Genomic DNA, 22,757 nt, shown 5'->3' with positions numbered 1-22,757 from the left:
TATACTTATCTTTGAGCCTCTGGAGATCAGGATTTATTCACACTCACATCCCTAACATCCAGCATAATGCGTGACCCAGAGTAGGCACTTGATAAACATGCACTGAACTAATAACAGTTTATGCAATTTCTCAGAGACTTCTCAATTTTCCATATCCATATCCATTTGAGGGCAATTCTCCTCAAAATCTAAATGGTACTCAAATCTAAATAGAGTGATTGAAACAATAAAATAAATACCTAAAGACCTTATTTACTCAGACTTCAAATTAAGATATCTAGGCTTTAATTGTAATTGCATTTCTCTATTCTCTATTTAGCACTAAGGGGCATAAGAGTTTGATTAAAATTTGGATTGTTGAATAGTTGTTATGGGCAGCCACAATAACAAAAGAAAAATTATATAATATAAGAAGCCAAAGAAAAGAAACAGAGAATAGAAAACTGTTCCATCATGCATGTACATAATTATTTCACTCCAGCATTAAGCATTATGCTTGCTAACCTATAACTACAAATGATAGTACAACATCTATTTTTTAAAAGACAGGTTGAACTGGTAAAAATAATGTCTCACACCTCATTGACTGACTGTAGTAGATAAATGAAGTATTAATGTTTCTAAGATTTACAATGTATTCTAAGATTAAACTGATAATAAACTTACATTTCATTGCATGTGTTAGCTGTTCATATTGCTGTTGGACAAGAATGTGAAGTTTATCCTCTGATGTACCTCCTTGAGAGAAATCTTTAAGTAAATCTGTATCTAAAAGCAAAGAAATACTTTTAAATATATCTCTATGAGGTGTTTCTCATATATTGCTATACACATTGTTTAATTTTTCAATCATTTTCCCTATTTTCTTTAAATGTTTATTTATTTTTAAGAGAGACAGAGACAGAGTGTAAGCCGGGGGGGGGGGGGTTGCAGAGAGAGAGGGGACACAGAATCTGAAGCAGGCTCCAGGCCTGGGCTGTCAGCACAGAGCCCAGTGCAGGCCTCAAACCCACAAACCGTGAGATCATGACCTGAGCCAAAGTTGGATGTTTAACCAACTGAGCCACCCAGGCACCCCAATCATTTTCCCTCTTAATGAGAATTTTCATGAAAAATATTTATTAAAACTAAATAGATACTATTATAAAAATGCTGAGTTAAAATTTAAAAACTAAATAAAAGTGATATTGTTTCATTTGGTTTTAGTATTGTTTTTCTTTCTTCTTTAGGTTCTTATGAGGTAGTCATCCTACAAGCTAACTTAGGTTAGGTTCTGTCATTTAGGTTCAGAAGCAAGAATGCCATAAGTCTGGAGGGAATAGAGGGGAAAAAAGATTTATTTCCAAGGCAGAAACTGGATGAACTCTAGTCAAATCTGAAAAGGAAAGAACACAAAAGGATACAGTAAAAACATTAACTTACCGAAAGAAATTTTGAATTCAGAGAAGTAAATCTAGTCTTCAGAGATTCAGAAACTGATCAAAAAACTCTTAAAGTAACTTATAAAGTTTTTCAAAACTAATTTTAACATATTTCTTGATAACATTAACTAGGATATATTGAATACTACCTTGTATACAAAGTATACAGTATTTTATTTGTGAACTCCTTGAAGCATTATTATCCTTTTTAACATTAAGAAAACTGTTCAAACATACATTAAACCACTTATCTACGGTCATATAGCTACTAAGTGAAGAGCTATATTTTAGCTCAGAAATCTGACTAGAGTTCAAACTTCTAACTTCTGTTTATTCTGCCTCTCAGTAATTCCCTGGAGTATGAGAGCCAATTATTTATGCCATATGTTTGACTCTTCCCCACTCCAGTAATATCAGTAAAGGTTAACTAAACTCCATTTCAGGGCACCTGGGTGGCTCAGTTGGTTAAGCGTCCAACTTTGGCTGAAGTCATGACCTCATGGTTCGTGGGTTCGAGCCCCCTGTTGGGCTCTGTGCTGACAGCTAGCTCAGAGCCTGGAAGCCTGCTTCAGATTCTATGTCTCCCTCTTTCTCTACCCCTCCCCTGCTCATGCTCTGTCTCTCAAAACTGAATAAACATTAAAAAAAAAAGAGCCTCTTATAGTTTGCTTCCCTCTCTGTTTGTAACTTATTTTTCCTTCCCTTCCCCCATGGTCTTCTGCCAAGTTTCTCAAATTCCACATATGAATGAAAACATATATCTGTCTTTTTCTGATTGGCTTATTTAACTTAACATAATACCCTCCAGTGCCATCCACGTTGTTGCAAATGGCAAGATTTCATTCTTTTTCATTGCCGAGTAGTATTCCATTGTATACATATACCACATCTTCTTTATCCATTCATCAGTTGATGGGCATCTGGGCTCTTTCCATAATGTGGCTATTGTTGATAGTGCTGCTATAAACTTTGGGGTACATTTGCCCCTATGAATCAGCACTCCTGTATCCTTTGGATAAATTCTTAGTAGTACTATTGCTTCACCCCATCTTAAAATAATTCCAAATTATTAGCAAAGAACAATTTCATGTATTCTTCAATGTTTCTAATATTTTTCAATGTTAAAATGTTTTTCAAACTAACTCATGATTTTTCCCTTCTACCTAGTATCTAAGTCTTTTCAATCCATCCCCACTAAATTTATTAGTCATATTTCTACCACAGGCACTAGGTCAACAGCTTCTTATTTATTCTGGTTATTACTTCCTCAGAAGAAACCGTTTTTTCCAGATTTGCCAGACTACTTCTTGGCTTATCCTGTTTCCTTTTCATCAAAGTTTTCAGAATATTGCTAACACCTAGGAAACTTTTTAAAAAATATATTCTTTAAGTTTATTTGAGAGAAAGTGTGTGTGAGTGGGGAGGGACAGAGAGAGAGAGAGAGAGATTGAGAGAGAGAATTCAAAGCAGGCTCCACGCTGTCAGCACAGAACCCTATGTGGGGCTTGACCCCATGAACTGTGAGATCATGACCTGAACCAAAATCAAGAGCTGGATTCTGATGGGACTGATCCACCCAGGATCAGTTGGCCTGAGCCACCCAGGCGCCCCTAGGAGACTTTTTACTTTCTCCCTTTTCGTCTCTTATGGTTCCCTTTGAGCTCCTCCACCAACCCAGCCCCCAGTTTAGTTTTACCTATGGTTTCTCTTTTTCTGCATTCCCACTTCAAGATGACCCAGAATAAGGCCAGAGTTTCTCAGCTGGGAGCTCTAACTCTCTTGACTGCTATGTTTATTAGAGCTGTAGCTCTTTCCTCCCCTCTTTTCCCAATTTCTACTAATTCTTCTTATTTGATTATTTCCCAGTTAACGTAGGAAGTGTCTCAGCTCACAATTCTCCATCTGACTTGGTTATTCTTCTGTTTTACTCTCACTGGAAAGACAATTTCAATACCAAGTCACAATTCCGCGTGGTGCAGCATAAGGCCAAGTTAGACTGTGAGGTATCCTGGAATGTGCTAACTAAACTGAATTTAAATCCCAGAGTCTCTATTTACTAGCTACATGAACTTAGGCAACTTGTGAGACTTCTCAGAGTCCTGTTCCCCTCCCCGCTCATACAATAGAGATAAGAACACTGTCCTCAAAAAGTTACTGTGAATATTAAGTGATAGTGCACGTGTGCCACCTAGAATATTGACTATTAACTGGGACACAGTTGTGCACAATAGATATGAGTTTCTTTCCCTCCATTTTTTTTTCCTCATTTTTGATAATGTCCTTGCTAGAAACAAAAAAAGGTACTCACTATATGCTAAATGTTGGTGAAATGTCTTCTGTATCTAATATTCTAGTTAACCTCATTAAAAGAGGGCTTTCAATATGAACAGATTAGAATAAAAATACGTTTAAGTTAACGCATGACAACGCACTGTGATTTAAAAAGTGGCTCAGAGTGCCAGCCTCAGAGTCAGAGCTACTGTGTTTGAATCTGGGCTCTGACACTAGTCAAATGGTTCTGGGATGCTTCTACCCCCCTGAGCCTCAGATTCTGTATTTGTAAAATGTACAAAATAAGAGTGCAGTATCCATGGTTTTGCCTTCTGCAGTTTCACTTACTGGAGGTCAACCACAGTCCTGGAAACAGATAATCCTTTTTCTGACGAATCAGCAGATCAGTAAGAACCTAAGGCTACACCACAGTGCCTACATCACTCACTTCACTTTATCTAATCATGTAGGCATTTTGTCATCTTACATCATCACGAGAAGGGTAAGTACAGTACAATAAGATATTTTGAAAGAGAAACCACATTCACATAACTTTTATTTCAGAATATTGTTATAACTGCTCTATTTTATAATTGTTGTTATTAATATCTTACTGTGCCTGATTTGTAAACTGAACTTTATCATAGGGCCATATTTATAGGGAAGAACATAATATATATAGGGTCCAGTACTATCTATGGTTTCAGGCAATCACTGAGGGTTTTGGAACAAATCCCCATGGATAAGAGTGGACTACTGTAACTAATTCATCAAGTTCTTGTGAGGATTTGGTGAAATAATCAAAGCAAAGTGCTTAGCTCAGTGCCTTATATATAAGTGCTCAATAAATTGTAATGTTTAATAATATTTTATAATTTCTTGAAGAAGTAAAGTATTTCTAGAATTAATATTTAATTTGAAGTATTAGTATCATAAAACATACATACTAGGAATTATAGAAGTCTTGAGTTTGAAATAGTGTGATTATAATTTAATTAGGATCATTTTAGAGCACAGTCTATAGAGTCTGGCTGATCTAAATTTGAATTCTAGCTGTGTTACTAACTAGAGCTTGTGTGACCTTGTAAAAATGATTTAATCTTTCTGAGTCTCAGTATTTGCATCTATAAAATGCTGATAAATTTTAATGCCTATATCCTGAGCTCTCATATACACCAGAAGAGCATACTGGCCAACATCCGTTCTGGTTACCTACATCATTCCAATTATTAAATGTTTTCAGGGGCAGCTGGGTGGCTCACTCAGCTGAGCGTCCAACTTTGGCTCAGGTCATGATCTCACAGTTTGTGGGTTGGAACCCTACAGGGAGTTGGGTTCGCTGCTACTGTCAGTCTGTCAGTGCAGAGCCCATTTCGAATCCTCTTTCCCCCCTTTCTCCCCCACCCCAATTGCAATCTTTCAAAAACAAATATAATTAATTAATTAATTTTAATATCCCCCTTGCCCATATCACAAAGGATTGCTATAAGGATTAAATGAAACAATGAACGTAAAGTACTTTACACACTGTAAGTGCTCTATACGTGGTAGCTATTCGTTAATAAAATATACTTGATATGTCATTTAGTGATTTTAAATAATTTTATTTTTGACATTTATCAACAAATTTCAATAATTTATAAGTTAAAATATTTTTAGGTACCTTCATGCTCATTTAATATAAACTCTACTGGATTACTAACACCCAGTCCTGAGCAACGAGGTAGCAGCAGAATCACTTTCACTTTTTGTAATCTATGATCCTTTGATTCAATGTTAAGAAATGCTTCATGAAGTATTTCAATATCTTGGAGGGAACAAAAACAGAAAAATTAGTGCAAAAATATTCATTAAAAAATCTTAATACAGTATGTAATTAGATCTATTTATCATTGCTTTTTTTTTTTTTAATGTTTGTTTATTTTGGAAGAGACAGTGAGCAGGAAAGGGAGAGAAGGGACAGAGGATCTGAAGCGGGCTCGGTGCCAGGAGCAGAAAGCCAGAAGTAGGGCTCAAATTCACCAACTGTGACATCACGACCTGAGTGAAGTTGAAGTCAAACGCTCAACTGACTGAGCCACCCTATCATTTTTCATTTTTAAATCCTCAACCTCACAAAAAGTCATCTTATATAATCAGAAAAGAGCTATTCTTCTCTGATTACTTATCAGAGTTAACACATGAATTCTCTTTCTCCTTCACTTGTGAGAACAATTTTGAAATTTAAATATCTCCTACATACAATATAACTTTCCATTCTGAACTTCAGATTACTTTTTTTTGAGAGAGAGGCCACAAGTGATTGAGGGGCAGAGAGAGAGAAAGAGAGAGAGAGAGAGAATCCCATGAGGAGCAGAGAGAGGGAGACAGAGAGAAAGAAACAGAGAGAGAAGCAGGGCTCACCCAAACAAAGCAGGGCTCTTATACACCCCAAGCGGGACCCGAGCTCACCCAAAGTGGAGCTCAAACTGTGACCTGAGCCAAAGTCAAATGCTTACCGGACTGAGCCACCCAAGCACCCTGAATTTCAAATTCCTTTAAAATAGTATGACATAGTGGAGGGAAATGGGCTTTGGGGGCAGAAATACCCAAGAATGGCTCCCAACTTCACTATTACTAGCTGCATGACTTACTCTCTCTGAGCCCCCATTTCCTTAGTCATAAAATGGTGTAACAATGCCTGCCTCATCTAATTATGGTGAAGACTGAGATAAAGCAGTTTAGTAATGGTGCCTAGTATATATAGTAAATGCTCAGTATTGGTTATTTCCCTTTCCCATTGTAATCTCCTCTATTATTCTATCTTCCCTAGAGAAAAAATTTGGTATCAGAATTTATGAGGCAGTCTGAAGTTCCTTAAGGCCTTTAATTTAGTTGAAGAAAGTCTGCTCTCCCTCAGAATATAATAATCTGTGCCCCTACCTTCAGGCCACCCCTCCACTTCTGCAATGACTCCCAGCCCCCTTACCTGCTGAGGAGTCACCCCTAAAATTGCTCCCCCACCCCCTTTCCCTTGTCTGATCACCCTGTTCATTTTCTTATTCTGTCCGTTTTTGAAACCATTCTTTTCTTTTTTAATCAGTGGGCCTTTTCCTTTTTTTTCTATTTTTTTTTTAATATTTTATTTATTTCTGAGAGAGAGAGAGAGACAGTGTGAGCAGGGGAGGGTCAGAGAGAGAGGGAGACACAGAATCTGAAACAGGCTCCAGGCTCTGAGCTAGCTGTCAGCACAGAGCCTGACAGGGGGCTCAAACCCATGAACCACGAGATCATGACCTGAGCCGAAGCCCGACACTTAACTGTCTAAGCCACCCAGGCACCCCTTTTTTCTATTTTTAACTTTCTATTGGAAAAACTCAAACATATAAAAACACACATAAAAATATAATAAATTCTCAAGTATCCATCATGGAGATTCAACAGTGAACCACTCATGCCCAATCCTGTTTCATCTACATCTGTACCCACTTCCACCCCACCCATGTTATTTAAATCTATAAATATTTCACCATATATCTCTAAAAGAATGCCTTTAAAAATATAACCACACAAATTTTAAAAATAATAATTCCTTATTCTCATTAAAAAATAATGGCATCCAATCATGGCTCAAATTTCTCAATAGTCTCACACATGTCAAAAGGTTTTTACAGTTTGTTTGAATCAGGATTTTAATAAAGTACATACATTGCAATTAGTTGATAACCCTTACTTTAAATTTCCTCTTATTGATAGGTTCCATTTCTATTTTTCCTTACAATTTATTCCTTAATGAAACATGGTTATTTGACTACCAACAGTTTTTCTACAGTCTGGATTTTGCTAATTGCTCCTCTAGAGTATACTCTAACATGTTCCTGTATTCAGGGTTTCCTATGACTTACTAGTTGGATCTTTAGAAGCTTAATTTGATTCTGGCTTTTTTTTTTCTTTCTTTTTATTGGGGATGGGGTGGGGAGGGTGGAGCAGGGAGCAAAACTACTTCACAAGTGATGTCATATTTATCCATTAACTTGCCCTTCTGGCATCAGCAAAAAGCTTGCAAGGTAGTCATATTTTAATTCTGTCATACCTTTTTCATTTATTAACTAAAATACTGCTTGGTTACCTAGTGGTTCCTATTCTCCCTTGGTAACTAGGTAAAAATTCAGAGGGTAATTGGAAGTGAAATGCTGGGTCATTTGGTATGTACATATTTAATTTTAGTGATTAATGCTAGTTTTCTAGAGTGATTGCACAAGTTTACAGTCCCACAAGCTGTGTTTGAGCATTCCCAATGCTCTTTACCTTGCCAGTACTCGGTACTGCCAATATTTTTAATTTTAATCATTCTGTGGATATGTGGTGGTAAGTTGTGATTTTAACTGCATTTCCCTGATTAGTAATGGGATTGACAACTTTTACATAATTTTTTTTTTTTGGCATTTGGATATCCTCTTTTGTGAAATGTCTGGTCACATCTCTTGCACATTTTCCAGTTGGGTTGTCTTTTCATTGTTAATTTGTAAGAATTCTTTATACACTGTGGATAAAATTCTTCATCAGTTTATATGTTCCCTCTCTACAGTTTGCCTTTGCACTCTCTTAATGCACAGAAATTTTAAATTTTTTAAAAGTTTACTACAGTCTAATTTGTCAATCTATTCTTTTATGGTTAGTGCTTTAGGTGTCCTGTTTAAGAAATCTTTACGAATCCCAGTCATTAAGTGTTTCTCCTTTAATAAATTCTAGGAGACTCTGTATTTGTGTTGATGGTGTGAAGTACAGGTCAGTTTCATTTTTTCTACCACTATTTACTGAAAAAAAAAAAAATACCTCAGTACTCTGCAGTATCATGTGGATTGAACTGAATCCATGCAGATCAACTTGGAGAGAAAGGTCATCTTTATGACACTGAGTTTTTCAGTTCATGAACATGATTTATTCTTATGTTTACTTAAGTCTTTTGTCTTTCAATAATGGCCTATAGTTTTATGAGGAGGTCTTACACATCTTTTATTAGGTGTACTCCTAATTGTGTTATGGTTTTTGGTACTTTATAAAAGATATCTGCTTAACTTTCAAATTTTCATTTTTGATATGTAGAAATTAAATTTGTATGCTGACTTTGTATCTACCAACCTTGCAAAAATCATCTGTGAAATCTATAGTTTAGTTGTAGATTATTTTGGATTTTTCAGATCTATAACTGTATAACCTATTAATAAAAATAGTTTTATTTCTTGCTTTTCAATTTTTAGATCTTTTATTCCTTCCTTTCTTTTTTTACTGTATTGCCTATGACTCACAACACAATGTTGATTAGGAATGGCGGGGCACCTGGGTGGCTCAATTAAGCATCAATTTCAGCCCAGGTCATAATCTTGCAGTTTGTGAATTCAAGCCCCATGTCGGGCTCCATGTTGACAGCTCCAAGCCTGGAGCCTGCTTCATACTCTGTGTCTCCCCCTCTCTCTGCCCCTCCCCCACTTGCACTCTGTCTCTCTTGCTCTCAAAAATAAACATTTAAAAAAAAAGTTGCACTGCTAGTGAGAATGCAAACTGGTACAGCCACTCTGGAAAACAGTATGGAGATTCCTCAAAAAATTAAAAATAGATCTACCCTAGCAATAACCCAGCAATTGCACTACTAGGTATTTATCCACAGGATATAGGTGTGCTGTTTCAAAGAAACACATGCACACCAATGTTTATAGCAGCACTATCAGTAATAGCCGAAGTATGGAAAGAGCCCAAATGTCCATCAATGATAAAGATGTGGTATATACACATATATACATATATACTTGTGTACACACACACACACACACACACACACACACACACAATGGAGTATTACTCGGCAATCAAAAAGAATGAAACCTTGCAACTATTTTTGCAACTATGTGGATGGAACTAGAGGGTATTATGCTAAGCAAAATTAGTCAAAGAAAAACAAATATCATATGACTTCACTCATATGAGAAATTTAAGATACAAAACAGATGAACATAAGGGAAAGGAAGCAAAAATAATATAAAAACAGGGAGGGGGACAAAACATGAGACTCTTAAATATAGAGAACAAACAAAGGGCTTCTGAAGGAGTTGTGGGAGGGGGAATGGACTAAACGGGTGAGGGGCATTAAGGAATCTATCCTGAAATCATTGTTGCACTATATGCTAACTTGGGTATAAATTAAAAATAAGTAAATTAATTAATTTTTTAAAATGGTGATGGCAGTCATGCTTATCTAATTCCTGATATCAGAAAGGTTTAAATACTTCCTCAAGTATGATTTTTGATGCATATGTATCATGAATAAGTGTTAAATTTTATCAGATTTATTTTCTGCATCTATTAAGATGATCATATGATTTTTCTTCTTCTCTTAATGTGATCACATAAATTGATTTTAAAAGTTAGGGGCACCTGCATGGCTCAGTCAGTTGAGCTCCCAACTTCGGCTCAGGTCATGATCTCACCGTTGGTGGGTTCCAGCCCCACATCGGGCTGTGTGCTGACAGCTCAGAGCCTGGAGCCTGCTTCTGATTCTGTCTCCCTCTCTCTGCCCCTCCCCAGCTAGAACTCTGTTTCCTTCTCTCAAATAAATAAACTTTAAAAAAATTTTTTTAAAAGAAAAAGTTAAACCAATTTTGCATTCCCAGAATAAATCCAGCTCATTCATAATGTATTCTTCTTATATATCACTAAATTCAGTTTGCTAATACTTATTTTTTAGAAACCTGCTCAAGAGTAGCATTGGCCTGTAATTTACCCTCCTTTAATGTTCATTTCTGTGTTTTTTATATCATTATAAAACAAACTTAGGAAATAGTCCCTTTTTTTCTATTCTCTAAAAGAATATTATTTCTTCATTAAGGGACTGAAGGTTTTTAAATTTTCTGTTTTGTGAGAAGGGGGAGTTTTCAATTATGAATTCAATAAATACTAATTTTAGGATATTAATAGAAAGTATTCAGATTTCTATTTCTTCTTGTATCAGTTTTCTTAAGTTGTTGTGTCCCAGGAATATGCCTATAACCTCTAAGTGTTGAAGTCTGTTAGCATAAAACTGCTCATAGCATCTTCTTACTATGGTTTTAAATGTATACAGGATCTCCTTATCTACTGCTGATAACTGAATCACTTTACAATCTCTTTTCCTTGATCAGTTGGATTAAATTCAGATCATTTACCCATTTTTAATTTTTATTATTTTTTAAATGTTTATTTTAGAGAGAGAGAGAGTGTCTGTGTGCATGCGCATGAACAGGGAAGGGGAAGAGAGAGAGAGAGGGAGAATCTCAAGCGGACTCTAGGTGGTCAGTGCAGAAGGACTAAACCCGACAAAACCATGAGATCATGACCTGAGCCAAAATCAAGAGCTGGATGCTTAACCGACTGAGCCACCCAGGCACCCCTATGTCTTCCTTAGTATCTTTAAACAATGTTTTATAGTTTTCAGTATATGAGTCTTATGCTTCTTTTAAATTTATTCCTAACTATTTTATTCCTTTTGATGTTTTTATAAATAAGATAGTTTTCTTACTTTCACTTTTTGATTATCTATTCCTAGTGTGTAGAAATAATTGATTTTTTTATATTTGTTTTGTCTTTCAACTCATTGATTGGTTCTAATAGCTTTGCATACATTATTTTTTTAGGATTTTCTATATACAGAGCATGTTTTCTGCTGGTTCTGGATAATTTTGCTTTTTGTATTTTGAGATTATGCTATTAAGTACATACTTCTTTCATACTCTTTCATTTTCCTGATGAACATGTTATAATTATATTTCTAGTAATGTGTCTTATTTAAATCCACTTTGTCAATATCTCTTTTGTTAGTGTATGTAATGTATATCTTTTTCTGTCCTTCTAAGTTTTTATATACTTTTATGTAAAGGTTTCTCTTATAAACAAAAGTATTTTTATACATATATATTTATATATAAATACATATATATTTTAAGCTTAATCTACCTATTTGTTTTCTATTCATGTGACCTTTTTATGTTAATTGGTATTATAACGCCATATTCCATTTTCTTCCCCTCCTTAACTATTAAACATTACTTAATTATTTGTGTATTGACTGCCCCAGAGAACCCATACATCACTGACTTTCTGCTGAATTTAGAAATCTAACTGGTAGCTTCTTTCTGTACTATGAGTATATTAATACTGCTCTATGAGTATATTACTATTCTAGTTATTTCTGTTAAAAAGTTAGTTTCCAGTTTTATTGCTATTTCATTAAAGGCAGTATATCTTATCACCTGGGCTGCTTTGTCTTTGAGTATATTAATACTGTACTATGAGTATATTACTGGTTTCAGTTATTTCTGTTAAAAAGTTAGTTTTCAGTTTTATTGCTATTTCATTAAAGGTAATATATATTATCACCTTGGCTGCTTTGTCTTTGATTTTCAGCAGTTATGCCACAGTGTACCTAACACATTTTCTATATATTTATTCTTACTGGAGCTCATAGGGTTTCTTGAATCTATGGCTTAATTTCTTTCATCTGTTTTGAAAAATTCCCAGCTTTAGGGCACCTGGATGGTACGCTGGTTAAGTGTTAACTTCAGCTTAGATCATGATTTCATGGTTCGTGAGTTTGAGCCCCACATCAGGCTCTGTGCTAACAGCTCAGAGCCTGGAGCCTGCTTCACATTCTGTGTCTTCCTCTTTTTGCCCTTCCCCACTTGCACTCTGCCTCTCTCTCTCAAAAATGAACACTTTTTAAAAATTAAAAAAAAGAAAAATTCCCAGCCTTAATTTCAAATATTGTTTTTCTCAATTCCTTTTCTCCTCTGTGTGTTCCCAATAACAGCATATGGAAGATCACACTGAGTCCCAAGTGTGTTTTATGATCTTTTCCATATGATTAATCCTTTTATTTTCCTTGCTTCAGTCTGGATATTTTCTTGTGGCTTGTCAGTTCACTTATTCTTTCTTTAGCTCTGTCTAATCTACTGTTAAATCTATTTACTTAATTTCACATGTTGTATTTTTAGCTCTAGAATTTTCTTTTGACATAAAAAAAATTACAGTTTACAGTTCTCTACTGAAATTCTAAAACTTGGCATTTAGTTTCTTCAGCATATGTATCATTGTTATTTTAAACTCCACATCTGATATCTCTAGTATCTGGACCATTTGTGGGTTTGCTCCTATTATAGTATTTTTTTCTTTATATCAGTCATATCTTTTCTTTTTGTTTGTCTTGGTTTTTGTTTGCTTTTTAATGAATGCCAGACATTGTATTTGAAAACAATTAGGAGATAATATGAGACCTAGGATGATGTTATTTTCTTCCGAAGAAAATTAATTTTTGATTCTGGGAGGCAGCTAAATCTGGCACTAACAATCCTAGATCGCTTTAATCCAATGTAAATCTCAAAAGTTTTGCTTAGTTTTTCAGCCTCACTGAACCTATGATAAAAAGTTATCTTTTGTCACAGCATAATTCAATGAAAAAGATTTCGAAAATAAGAAGCCTAAGGGACTTAGCTTCTAATCCTAGATATTAACATTGTCAAGCACTTCTTTGACTGTGTTCTTATATATTAAAGGATGATGATTTGTACCATCTACTTTAATTATTGTTTGAACTTCAAATTATACAGTAACTAATGCCAAGCAACATACCAAAGTGCCAATATATTCATTCATTTAAACTATAGTTGTTGAACCAATATTTAACAATGAGAAGAGCCTGGTGTAATATGAATTAGTGAAGATTTTAAGAGTATAGTATATAAAGAGTTTTTATGTCACAAAAGTAACAAATTCAAACATTTTTGACATTTCTAAACTTCATATAGCATTAATTACCAAATAAATATTTATACATACTTTTACATCCCATTTTTGTAAAAAGGTTCTTCAGGTCAGGATCCTTAGCTTGAGATTTTACTCCACACACAAATATTTTTGATGTATTATTATCTGTTAAGACTGACATATGGGCAACTGTGTACCATGAACCTGTATTGACCACTAAGATATCATCATCCATATTTAATAAAGCCTTTACAGAATGGACAGCAAGACTTCGAGATTTGTCCTACAAGATAATGATAATGATTAGAATTTCAAAGGGTTTGACAAGAGACATGAATTGATTTCTTTTTGCTGAAGTAAAATAAGTACTTGGTAGGAATGTTGAGACACCTAATCCTTTTAAGTTTAAAACTCAAACTTAAACTTAAAACTTTGTTAGAATACAAAGTTAACAAAAATAACTGATATAAACAGATTTAAAACAAAGACCTTAACTTTGTTTAGCCTAAATTATGAATGTTATCATTTAACTTTTATATAGTACTAAGACAATGCCCAAATCCCCAAAATGTAATTAATAGATTAGTGATCTCCTACTACAGCTCCCATTCTTACCCCTTCATGAAAACTCACTCATCAACTACTGCCATTCTTTCTTCCCCATTTCACTATCATTTAAATTGCTGCTAGTTAGTAGATATTCAAAGATGGCTGACAAACTTATAAAAGAGGGCTAGAAACATGAGGTTTTGTAGTTGATCTCAGTGCTCAATAGGGTATGACTATAAGATAAGGCCAAGACATTCTATCCAAGATTATGGATGCTCAAGGGATAAAACTTAGAAAAACAAGGTAAATCTGAGGCAAGAATTGGAATCTAGGGACATAAAATTAATATAATTTTTTCATCCTATTGAAGCCACGTTATACCTCATATCCTCTCCCTGCATTGATAGTCATCATATACTTCTTACAAATCAAGACTTTAAGATCATATTAAGGAAATAATGGGAAGGTATTACATATTGCATTTTCAAATTCGGGAAAGTACTAGCCTCTTCCCCAGAAATGAAAGGTAGAAAAGGTATCATTGCACTTTTTTACTTTATTTATTTATTTTGAGACAGAAAGAGAGACAGTGTGATTGGGGGAGAGGCAGAGAGAGGGAGCGAGAGAGTATCCCAAGCAGGCTCCAAGCTGCCAGCAGAGTCCGATGAGAGGCTCGAACTCAAGAAACTGTGAGATCATGATCTAAGCCAAAACCAAGAGCTGGACACTTAACTGACTGAGCCACCCAGCCACCCTCATTGCATTTTTTAAAAATTCTTCCTTGGAAGAGAAAAATACAGCCTTTTGGCTGCCAGGAATACAAGTATCCCCATCTATAGAGTCTAGGAAGAACATGTTCTTCCTAACTTTACATGGGACAAAGATGCTGAAGTACAACAGGAACACTGATTGTAGGGATATTAATATTATCCAAGATTGAAAATTAGGCTTTATTAACCTCTTTGATAATTTATAAAAATATAATCAGTTTGTTAGGGTTTTTTTAAGTGGTTTTTTTTTCAGGTTTATTTATTTTGACAGAGAGAGAAAGAGAAAAGAGAGAGAGTGGGGGAGGGGCAAAAAAAGAGGGAGAGGGAGAATTCCAAACAGGCTCTGTCAGCAGAGTCCAATAGTGCTTGATCTCCCAAACCGTGAGATCATGACCTGAACCAAAATCAAGAGTCTGACATTTAACCCACTGAGTCACCCAGGTGCCCCCTTGTTAGGTTTTAAGTAGAGGGATTCTTTAAGTAGGATTATTGAGAATCACAATGAAAGTAAATGTTTACCTGAAATATAAGTTTATAATCTTTGAAAAGATCTATATTTAGAAGATTATTTTTAAGATGAGATGGAAAAATTAAGACATCATAGCAATGCTGGTCCATAGCAAAGACTTTATCGTCAATATGCAATACAGATTTGACTTTATTATAGCCTCTTTTCTTCAAACTATAATAAACATCTTCAGGGCTGTAAATATGCAATATTAGGTTGTAATTAAAAATATATTAAAAATGCATTTAACATTACCATCTTTTTCCTAAAATCACTGCATATATTGCATCTAATGGAAGTTATAATTTTAGCCAACATTAAATTAAAAGATAATTAAAGACAGAAAAGTTAACATATTTATGTAATTACCATCTGGGAATTTGGTGGGCTTTTTAAATTTTTACTTAAATTCTAATTACTTACATACTGTGCAATATTGGTTTCAGGAGTAGAATTCAGTGATTCATCACTTCCCAGTGCTCGTCCCAGCAAATGCTCTCCTTAACACCTATCACCCCATCTGCCATCTGCCACTCACCTCTCTCCATCAACCCTCAGTTTGTTCTCTATCATTAAGAGTATCTTATGGTTTGTCTCCCTCTTTTTTTCCCCCTTCCCATATGCTCATCTGTTTTGTTGAATTCCACATATGAATGAAATTGTATGGTATCTGTCTTTCTCTGACATTTCACTTAACATAATACCCTCTAGCTCTATCCATGTCACTGCGAACGGCAAGGTTTCATTCTTTTCTATGGCTAAGTTATATTCCAGTGTATCTTTATCCATTCATCAACTGGTGGACATTTAGACTCTTTCCATAGTTTAGCTACTGTTGATAATGCTCCTAATAAACATCAGGATGAGTGTACCCCTTCAAATCAGTATTTTTGTATCCTTTGGGTAAATACCTAGTAGTGCAATTCCTAGATCGTAGGGTAGTTCTATTTTTAACTTTTTGAGGAACCTCCTTACTGATTTCCAGAGACACTGCACCAGTCTGCAGGGAATTTGTTGATAAGATCTTGAACTAAACTATAATTTCCCAATCACTCCCCTAGATGTGTCCCACCCACCCAGTAAAAAGGTATTTCTTATCACATTACTTGGAAAGGCTAGCAACTTGAAATGTAAACAAAGAATTTGATTAAAACTCTTACCTGATTTTACAAGTATTTATCCAAGCATAAAGTGGCAAAGTAGAGGCCCTTAGTTCCTGGTTCCTAACTGTTTCTGGAAGAATGTGGTAAATTGAAAGGGCATCATGTTTGATTCGACATCTTGCCAATGCTGCAGCCAATTTTATCTTAAAACTAGAGACAGAAAATCCACTTTTGGTGACTATTGCATTGAAGACAAGACTATCAATTTTCCACTAGAAAAATTCACAGATTAGATTTAGAATTCTAACAAATATTTCTATAATTCTACTTCAAATTTTTACAGTATAAAATAATATTTAAAAGTAGAAATCCGATAATCCTGCTTCCTTTTTTTTTCAGTTTTTGCTGCCCCTGTATAGATATGCATCTCCTCAGATATTTATATCAATTGGTGATTGAAAGAAATTTTATGTAGTAAAAGAAGTGTGGAATCTAGTCAGACAAATTTGAAGTTAAATTCAGTTTCTGTCACTTACTAACTGTGTGACGTCAGGTTTATTAATGAATCTCTTTTCTCAGCCTGTTTTCTCATCTATAGAATGTGGTCAACTTATCTTGCTATTAATGTGGTGATTACCAATCATGTGTGTAAAATACTTAGCACAGTGCCTGGCACATGGCAGACACTCATTAGAGGCTAGTTATTGTCATAGTTGCCAACAGTGTACTCTTGATAAGATTAAGGAATCTGTGGGGTGCCTGGGTGGCTTAGTCGGTTAAGCGTCCGACTTTCGCTTAGGTCATGATCTCGCGGTTCATGGGTTCGAGCCCCGCATCGGGCTCTGTGCTGACTGCCAGCTCAGAGCCTGGAGCCTGTTTCAGAGTCTGTGACTCCCTCTCTCTCTTACCCTCCCCTGCTCACGCTGTCTCTCTCTCTCTCTCTTTCTCTCCTAGAAATAAATAAAACATTAAAAAATTAAAAAAAAAAAAAAAGATTAAGGAATCTGTATCAACTCCTTCCCAGTTCTGATTATCCCATAACAGAAAAGAAAAACAAGAACTGGTTAGCATTACCATGAAGATCCAATGATTTCTCTTGACCTGATAGAAAATTTTTAATAAATGGGAACACAGGACTTACTCTTAACCCATAATCATCATTTTCACAGTAGGAATCTAACTGAATAATAAACCTCAAGGATAACCTTGAATGAGAAATGGGGAAGAGATGCCATGGAACAGTCAAGTACAACCAGAGTGGTGCGTGTGGCTACAGCAAGCTTAATAAAATCAAACTTCTTATTTACTCAGTAGAATGACAAACTTTCACCTAAGAATGTGTTTCTGTGTGAACATGTGTACATGCAGAGGGAGGGAGGGATGAAAGGGGATTGGGGAGAGAGAGGGAGGGAGAGGGAAAGAGAGAGGGAGAACATAGACAGAGTACCTGGGGAAGGAGAGGGAAGGGTTATCAAACATTAAGTCTTCTAGGGCTATAATGAAATTATATTTGTGTAGCACTATCTTCTAATGTCATAACTACAGCAAGGGACACTAAAAACGATTACATAATACATTAATGCACATCAAAAAATAAATTAATATAAAGGGCCTAATTAATGTTCTATATCATAAGTGTGAGATATTTCTGAATACGGGCTGCTTTGGATTAAAGAGTCCTTCCAAATACCTAGTTCAAATTTACCATTGTAAGTGCTATTGACTGAATTATTCAATCATTAAATATAAAAATTAGAGCATTGAAGCCTAGAAAAAGGTATGTGTTATATATATGGGGGGAATACACAGAGAAATAATTTTCCAAATTTTCAGATAACGAACCTTTCAGACTGTGAATTTTATTTATTTTTATTTTTATTTTTACTTTATTTTGAGAGGGCAGGGCCAGAGAGAGGAAGAGAGAGAGTCCCAAGCAGGCTTCGCTCTGTCAGAGAGAGCCCGATCTGGGGCTTGAACTCCTGACTGAGCAGAAATCAAGAGTTTGTCCAATGAGCCACCCAGGTGCTCTGAGAGGACCCAAAGCAGGCTCTGCACTGACAGCAGAGAGCCCAATGCAGGGCTCAAACCCTGTTCAAACTCACAAACTGTGAGATATGACCTGAATCAAAGTCAGACGCTTTGCCTGAGCCACCCAGGCACCCTTTTTTTATTTTTAAAAAAATATGTATTTAAATTTTTTGAGAGAGAGGGAGGAAGCATGTATAGGTAAGCACAGGGGCGGGGCAGAGAGAGAGGGAGAGAAAGAATCCCAAGTAGGCTCTGCACCACCAGGGCAGAGCCAGACACAGGGCTCAGTCTCATGTACCGTGAGATCATGATCCAAGCCAAAATCAAGAGCTGGACGCTTAACCAACTGAGCCACCCAAGATGCCTCTATTTTTTAATATTTATTTGTTTGTTTGTTTGTTTTTGACAGTGTGTGTACACACAAGCGGGGGGGGGTGAGAGAGAGACAGAGTGTGAGTGGGGGAGGGGCAGAGAGAGAGAGAGAGAGAGAGAGAGAGAGAGAGAATCTTAAGCAGACTCCATGTCCAGTGTGGAGGCTGATGTAGGGTCCAATCTTATGACCCTGAGATCATGACCTGACCAGAAACCAAGAGTCAGACACTGAACTGACTGAGCTACCCAGCACACCTCTGACTGTGAATTTTAACATAATCTAATCACACAAAAATAATTTAAAGTACATATACAATTATAAAGATTTTTGCATAAATATACAATATCAGATTGAGGATAAAGACCAAATCCAAATGCTATTAAGATAACCAGACATATATTACATTATAAGTGGAAGATCCTGTGGTTACCAAAAACTTCTTCCACAGCTGTAAGGTGGACTGCAATGATGAAAACGGAAGCAAAAAACATTCTCAACATTCTTGATCCAGAAATCCACCTCCTGCTCTAATCTGAACATTATCACAGAGGGTTGTCCCATCACCTTGTCTGCCAGGCACCTGTTGTCCGCACAGCCAAGGCTGTCTTTCTATACGTTAAGTCGCAGTTATGTAATTTCTAAGCTTACATCCAAAGTGAACTCATTAGCTATAGGACAGAATATAAACTCTTTATCATGATACACTAGAATATTAATAATTTAACCTGAACCAACTCTTCAGTACTTAATCTCCACCTTCCCACCACTCCCATCCATGAATCTAGCCACACATGGAACTATTTTTGCCCCTCTTGATAACACACCCCATCTCCTCTCCCTCTCCCTCTTCCATTCTCTCCCTCTGTCTCTGCAGACAGTACAGTTTGGACTCTTCAATCAGATTACCTGAGTTCAAATTCTGGTTCTACCAACTATTAGCCACATGATGTCAGACAGGTTATTTAGCTTTTCTAAGCTCTAGGAATTAGGAACTAGTATCTAACTTATAGAATTGTAGCAAAGATACTTTTGAAAATGTATTTCCAAGTCAAGCTATTCAAGGAGTGATAATAAATTAATATGCCTATTCTTTTAATATTGTTAACAAAGAAGTCTGATTAAACCTGGGCTTCCACCCTTAAGTAATTTATAATTTGGTGGTATAATAGACATATAAACAATTATAGCACAACATGATGAATGTTGTCAGATACACAGATAAAGAAGAAAGTAAATTTATCAGAAGAAGGGCAAGAATTAGCCTCAAGTGACTTCTAAGAGGAGGAGAAACTTGAACCCTTAAAGGAGGAGCAAGAATTTTCCAGACCACAAGAGAAGACACAGACACCATGAGTTTTCCAGACCACAGAGGAGAAAAGACACACAAAAGACAGAGCACCATAAAGATACAGAGATGTTAAATAGCAAAGCATAGTGTAAAGCGTGGGGTGGTGAGAGATACAAGCCTCAAATCACAAAAAATCTTATATAACCATGCATAGGAAGTGGGAATTTTTTTCTGTAGAAAATGGAAGGCCATTTAAAAATAGAGAACTATCAATTCATGAGCAAATATTTGTGTCCTTACTATATTCCAGGCAATGTTTTATGTCCCAGAAACATAGGGATAAGCAAGGAAGACACTGTTCCTGACATCACAAAGTGTAGAGTCTGGTAAGGAGAGACAAAGCGATTAATTTTCAATGACATAAGTATTTATGACAAGGGAAGGCAGGATACTATGGTGGCACAAGGGGAGTCATGGAAAGTTTCCCAGGAATTACATTTAGGCTAAGCCATAAGGTAGAGGTAGGAGTTAGCCAGGAATAAGGGATTGGGGGCAGGGGGAAGGTTTAAGACAGGCTGTCCAGTGTTCCAAGTAGAAGCATTATCATATATGAAAAGTATCTGCCAATTCTGAAATATGTGCCTGAGAAGTTGAGAGATATGCAGAACTGAAGACAACTCATTGGTCATGGGGAACAAAAATGGAAATTTGGGGCATGCCAACTTTATGAGAGGGGGGGCTTTGATAATGTCCTCAGGCTTTGGACTGTTTCACCAAAAGACAACCCCAGGAATAAAGTAAAAAGGAATAACCAGCCTTCAGAAGAAATGAAACCCAGCTTCCAATCATTTCACTCCCAGAATAGACCAAGTCACCTGGGTTTGTCAGTGCCCCAGGTCTAGCTGCGGCTTTCCAGTAACAAAGTATAAACGCTGCCTCTACAGGAAGATAACGGTATCCTAGGCTTCAAATGAAATAAACTAATATACAATATCAAATTATACCTAATATAGCCTGTCCCAAGAAACTTTAAGCCTAATAATAATGGTAAAAAGAATTATTCCTAATGTTTCCTTTAATTATTTTATGTAATTAGAGGTTTATTGGATTTCTAAATATAATAAAGCAGTTGCAGTATTTTACAGGGGAAAAAAAGGAGTATCACTTTCATATTTATTTCTATAGGGCACTGGAAAAACATAATTGAGAGAAAAAAAGGGATAGAAGGTAAACAGAAATATGCTCTAATATAGTTGGCTAATACAAAAGAAAATATCCAAATCACCTGCTTATAATAGGTTTATTCTCCTATTTTCATAAGAAACCATGTGGGTTATTTTAGATAAGTAAGTGATGATTCATGATGTAGTGGGGAAATGCAATTTGCTAAGGATAAAATAACAAAGAAAAAAACCTATATTTTAGGAATATCATGTCTCTGTCACAACCACACATGTGAGAAAAGGCATATTTTCTATATGTTTTTGTGTTGCTTTTCCTAAGTCAGAGAATGTTATTCTGACTAGTTCTGACTTGCAGCTGATCTTGGTGGGGTGACGATTACACCTAGGTAATGGGAAGTTCTTGCTCTTAGTAGAAACATTTAGCATACCAATGTTTCCATTTATGGTAGAACCCTACCGGCTTGCATTCTCAGTGCTGCTTTCCTCCTGGGAATAGAAATCCCCCTCTCCTGAAAATGCTCCTCTCCTCCTTGTAAGGTGTCCTAACTGATTCAGTCTCCTTGGCCACAGCTTATGGGTAGAGGGTGGGCACTTGACTCAAGAGAGGGTCAAGCAATTTTTGGATGTAGCAAGAGAAAATCAAGCCAGTCTTTCTAGTGTTTGGTGTCGTAAGATGTAAAGCTCCTGAGTCGCTAATAGCCAAGTCTCCCAGTCCAAGAACAAAGAGAAGAGAATGAAGCCTGAGTACACAGAGCAGTGACCACAGTGCAAGAGGATCCTGATGATCTTCAAGTCACAGGACTTAGTAGAAAAGAATAGCCATATCACTGCCCTTTCTGCCATCTCACTCCATGAAATACCTTGTAATAAACTCTTTCTTTTGTCAAATCTTGTTTGAGTTGGGGTACTATCAGTTGCCAGAACAGAATCCTAATACACCATTTTCCTTCCATTAATTTACTTATTATTTTTTAAATTGATGTATAATTGACATACAATATCCTATTAGTTTTAGGTATATTATCATTAGACATTATGAAATGATCCCCTAGTTAAGTCTAGTTACCATCTGTCATCAAAGTTATTAGAATATTATTGACTATATTCCCTATGCTATAAATTACATCCCCATGACTTACTATTTTGTAACTGGAAGTTTGTATTTGTTAATCTCCTTCACTCATTTTACTCACCCTAATCCTCCCTCCTCTGGTAACCAACAGTTTGCTTTCTGTATCTATGAGTCTATTTCTGTTTTGTTTTGTTTGTTCATTTGTTTTATTTTTTAGATTCCATATATAAGTGAAAATATATGGTATTTGACTTAAATCACTGAGCATAATACCCTCTAGGTCCATTCATGTAGTTCCAAATGGCAATATTTCATTCTTTTTAAAATTTATTTGAGGAAGAGAGTGCAAGCAAGCAGGGCAGAGGGGCAGAGAGAGAATCTTAAGCAGACTCTATGGTCAGTGTGGAGCCCTACATGGG

General features: G+C 35.9%; 1 protein-coding gene across 1 annotated transcript in view; it reads right to left on the bottom strand.

Annotated features, from left to right (window-relative positions):
* The window catches only part of NSUN7 (NOP2/Sun RNA methyltransferase family member 7), a 59,844-nt gene that overhangs the window by 22,194 nt on the left and 14,893 nt on the right, over positions 1-22,757 (bottom strand). The window contains exons 5-9 of the mRNA XM_039227014.1: positions 16,451-16,603; positions 15,302-15,485; positions 13,536-13,746; positions 5,356-5,499; positions 667-768 (exon numbers count right to left, since the gene is read on the bottom strand). Coding sequence (XP_039082945.1) covers positions 667-768; positions 5,356-5,499; positions 13,536-13,746; positions 15,302-15,485; positions 16,451-16,603 — 794 coding nt within the window. The remainder of the gene's footprint in view (positions 1-666; positions 769-5,355; positions 5,500-13,535; positions 13,747-15,301; positions 15,486-16,450; positions 16,604-22,757) is intronic.

This window comes from Hyaena hyaena, unplaced genomic scaffold (assembly GCF_003009895.1).
Source record: "Hyaena hyaena isolate Hyena2069 unplaced genomic scaffold, ASM300989v1 scaffold_24, whole genome shotgun sequence".
Classification (NCBI taxonomy): domain Eukaryota; kingdom Metazoa; phylum Chordata; class Mammalia; order Carnivora; family Hyaenidae; genus Hyaena; species Hyaena hyaena.
The sequence above is the reverse complement of the archived record's forward strand: the minus strand, read 5'-3'. Positions and strand labels throughout refer to the sequence as shown.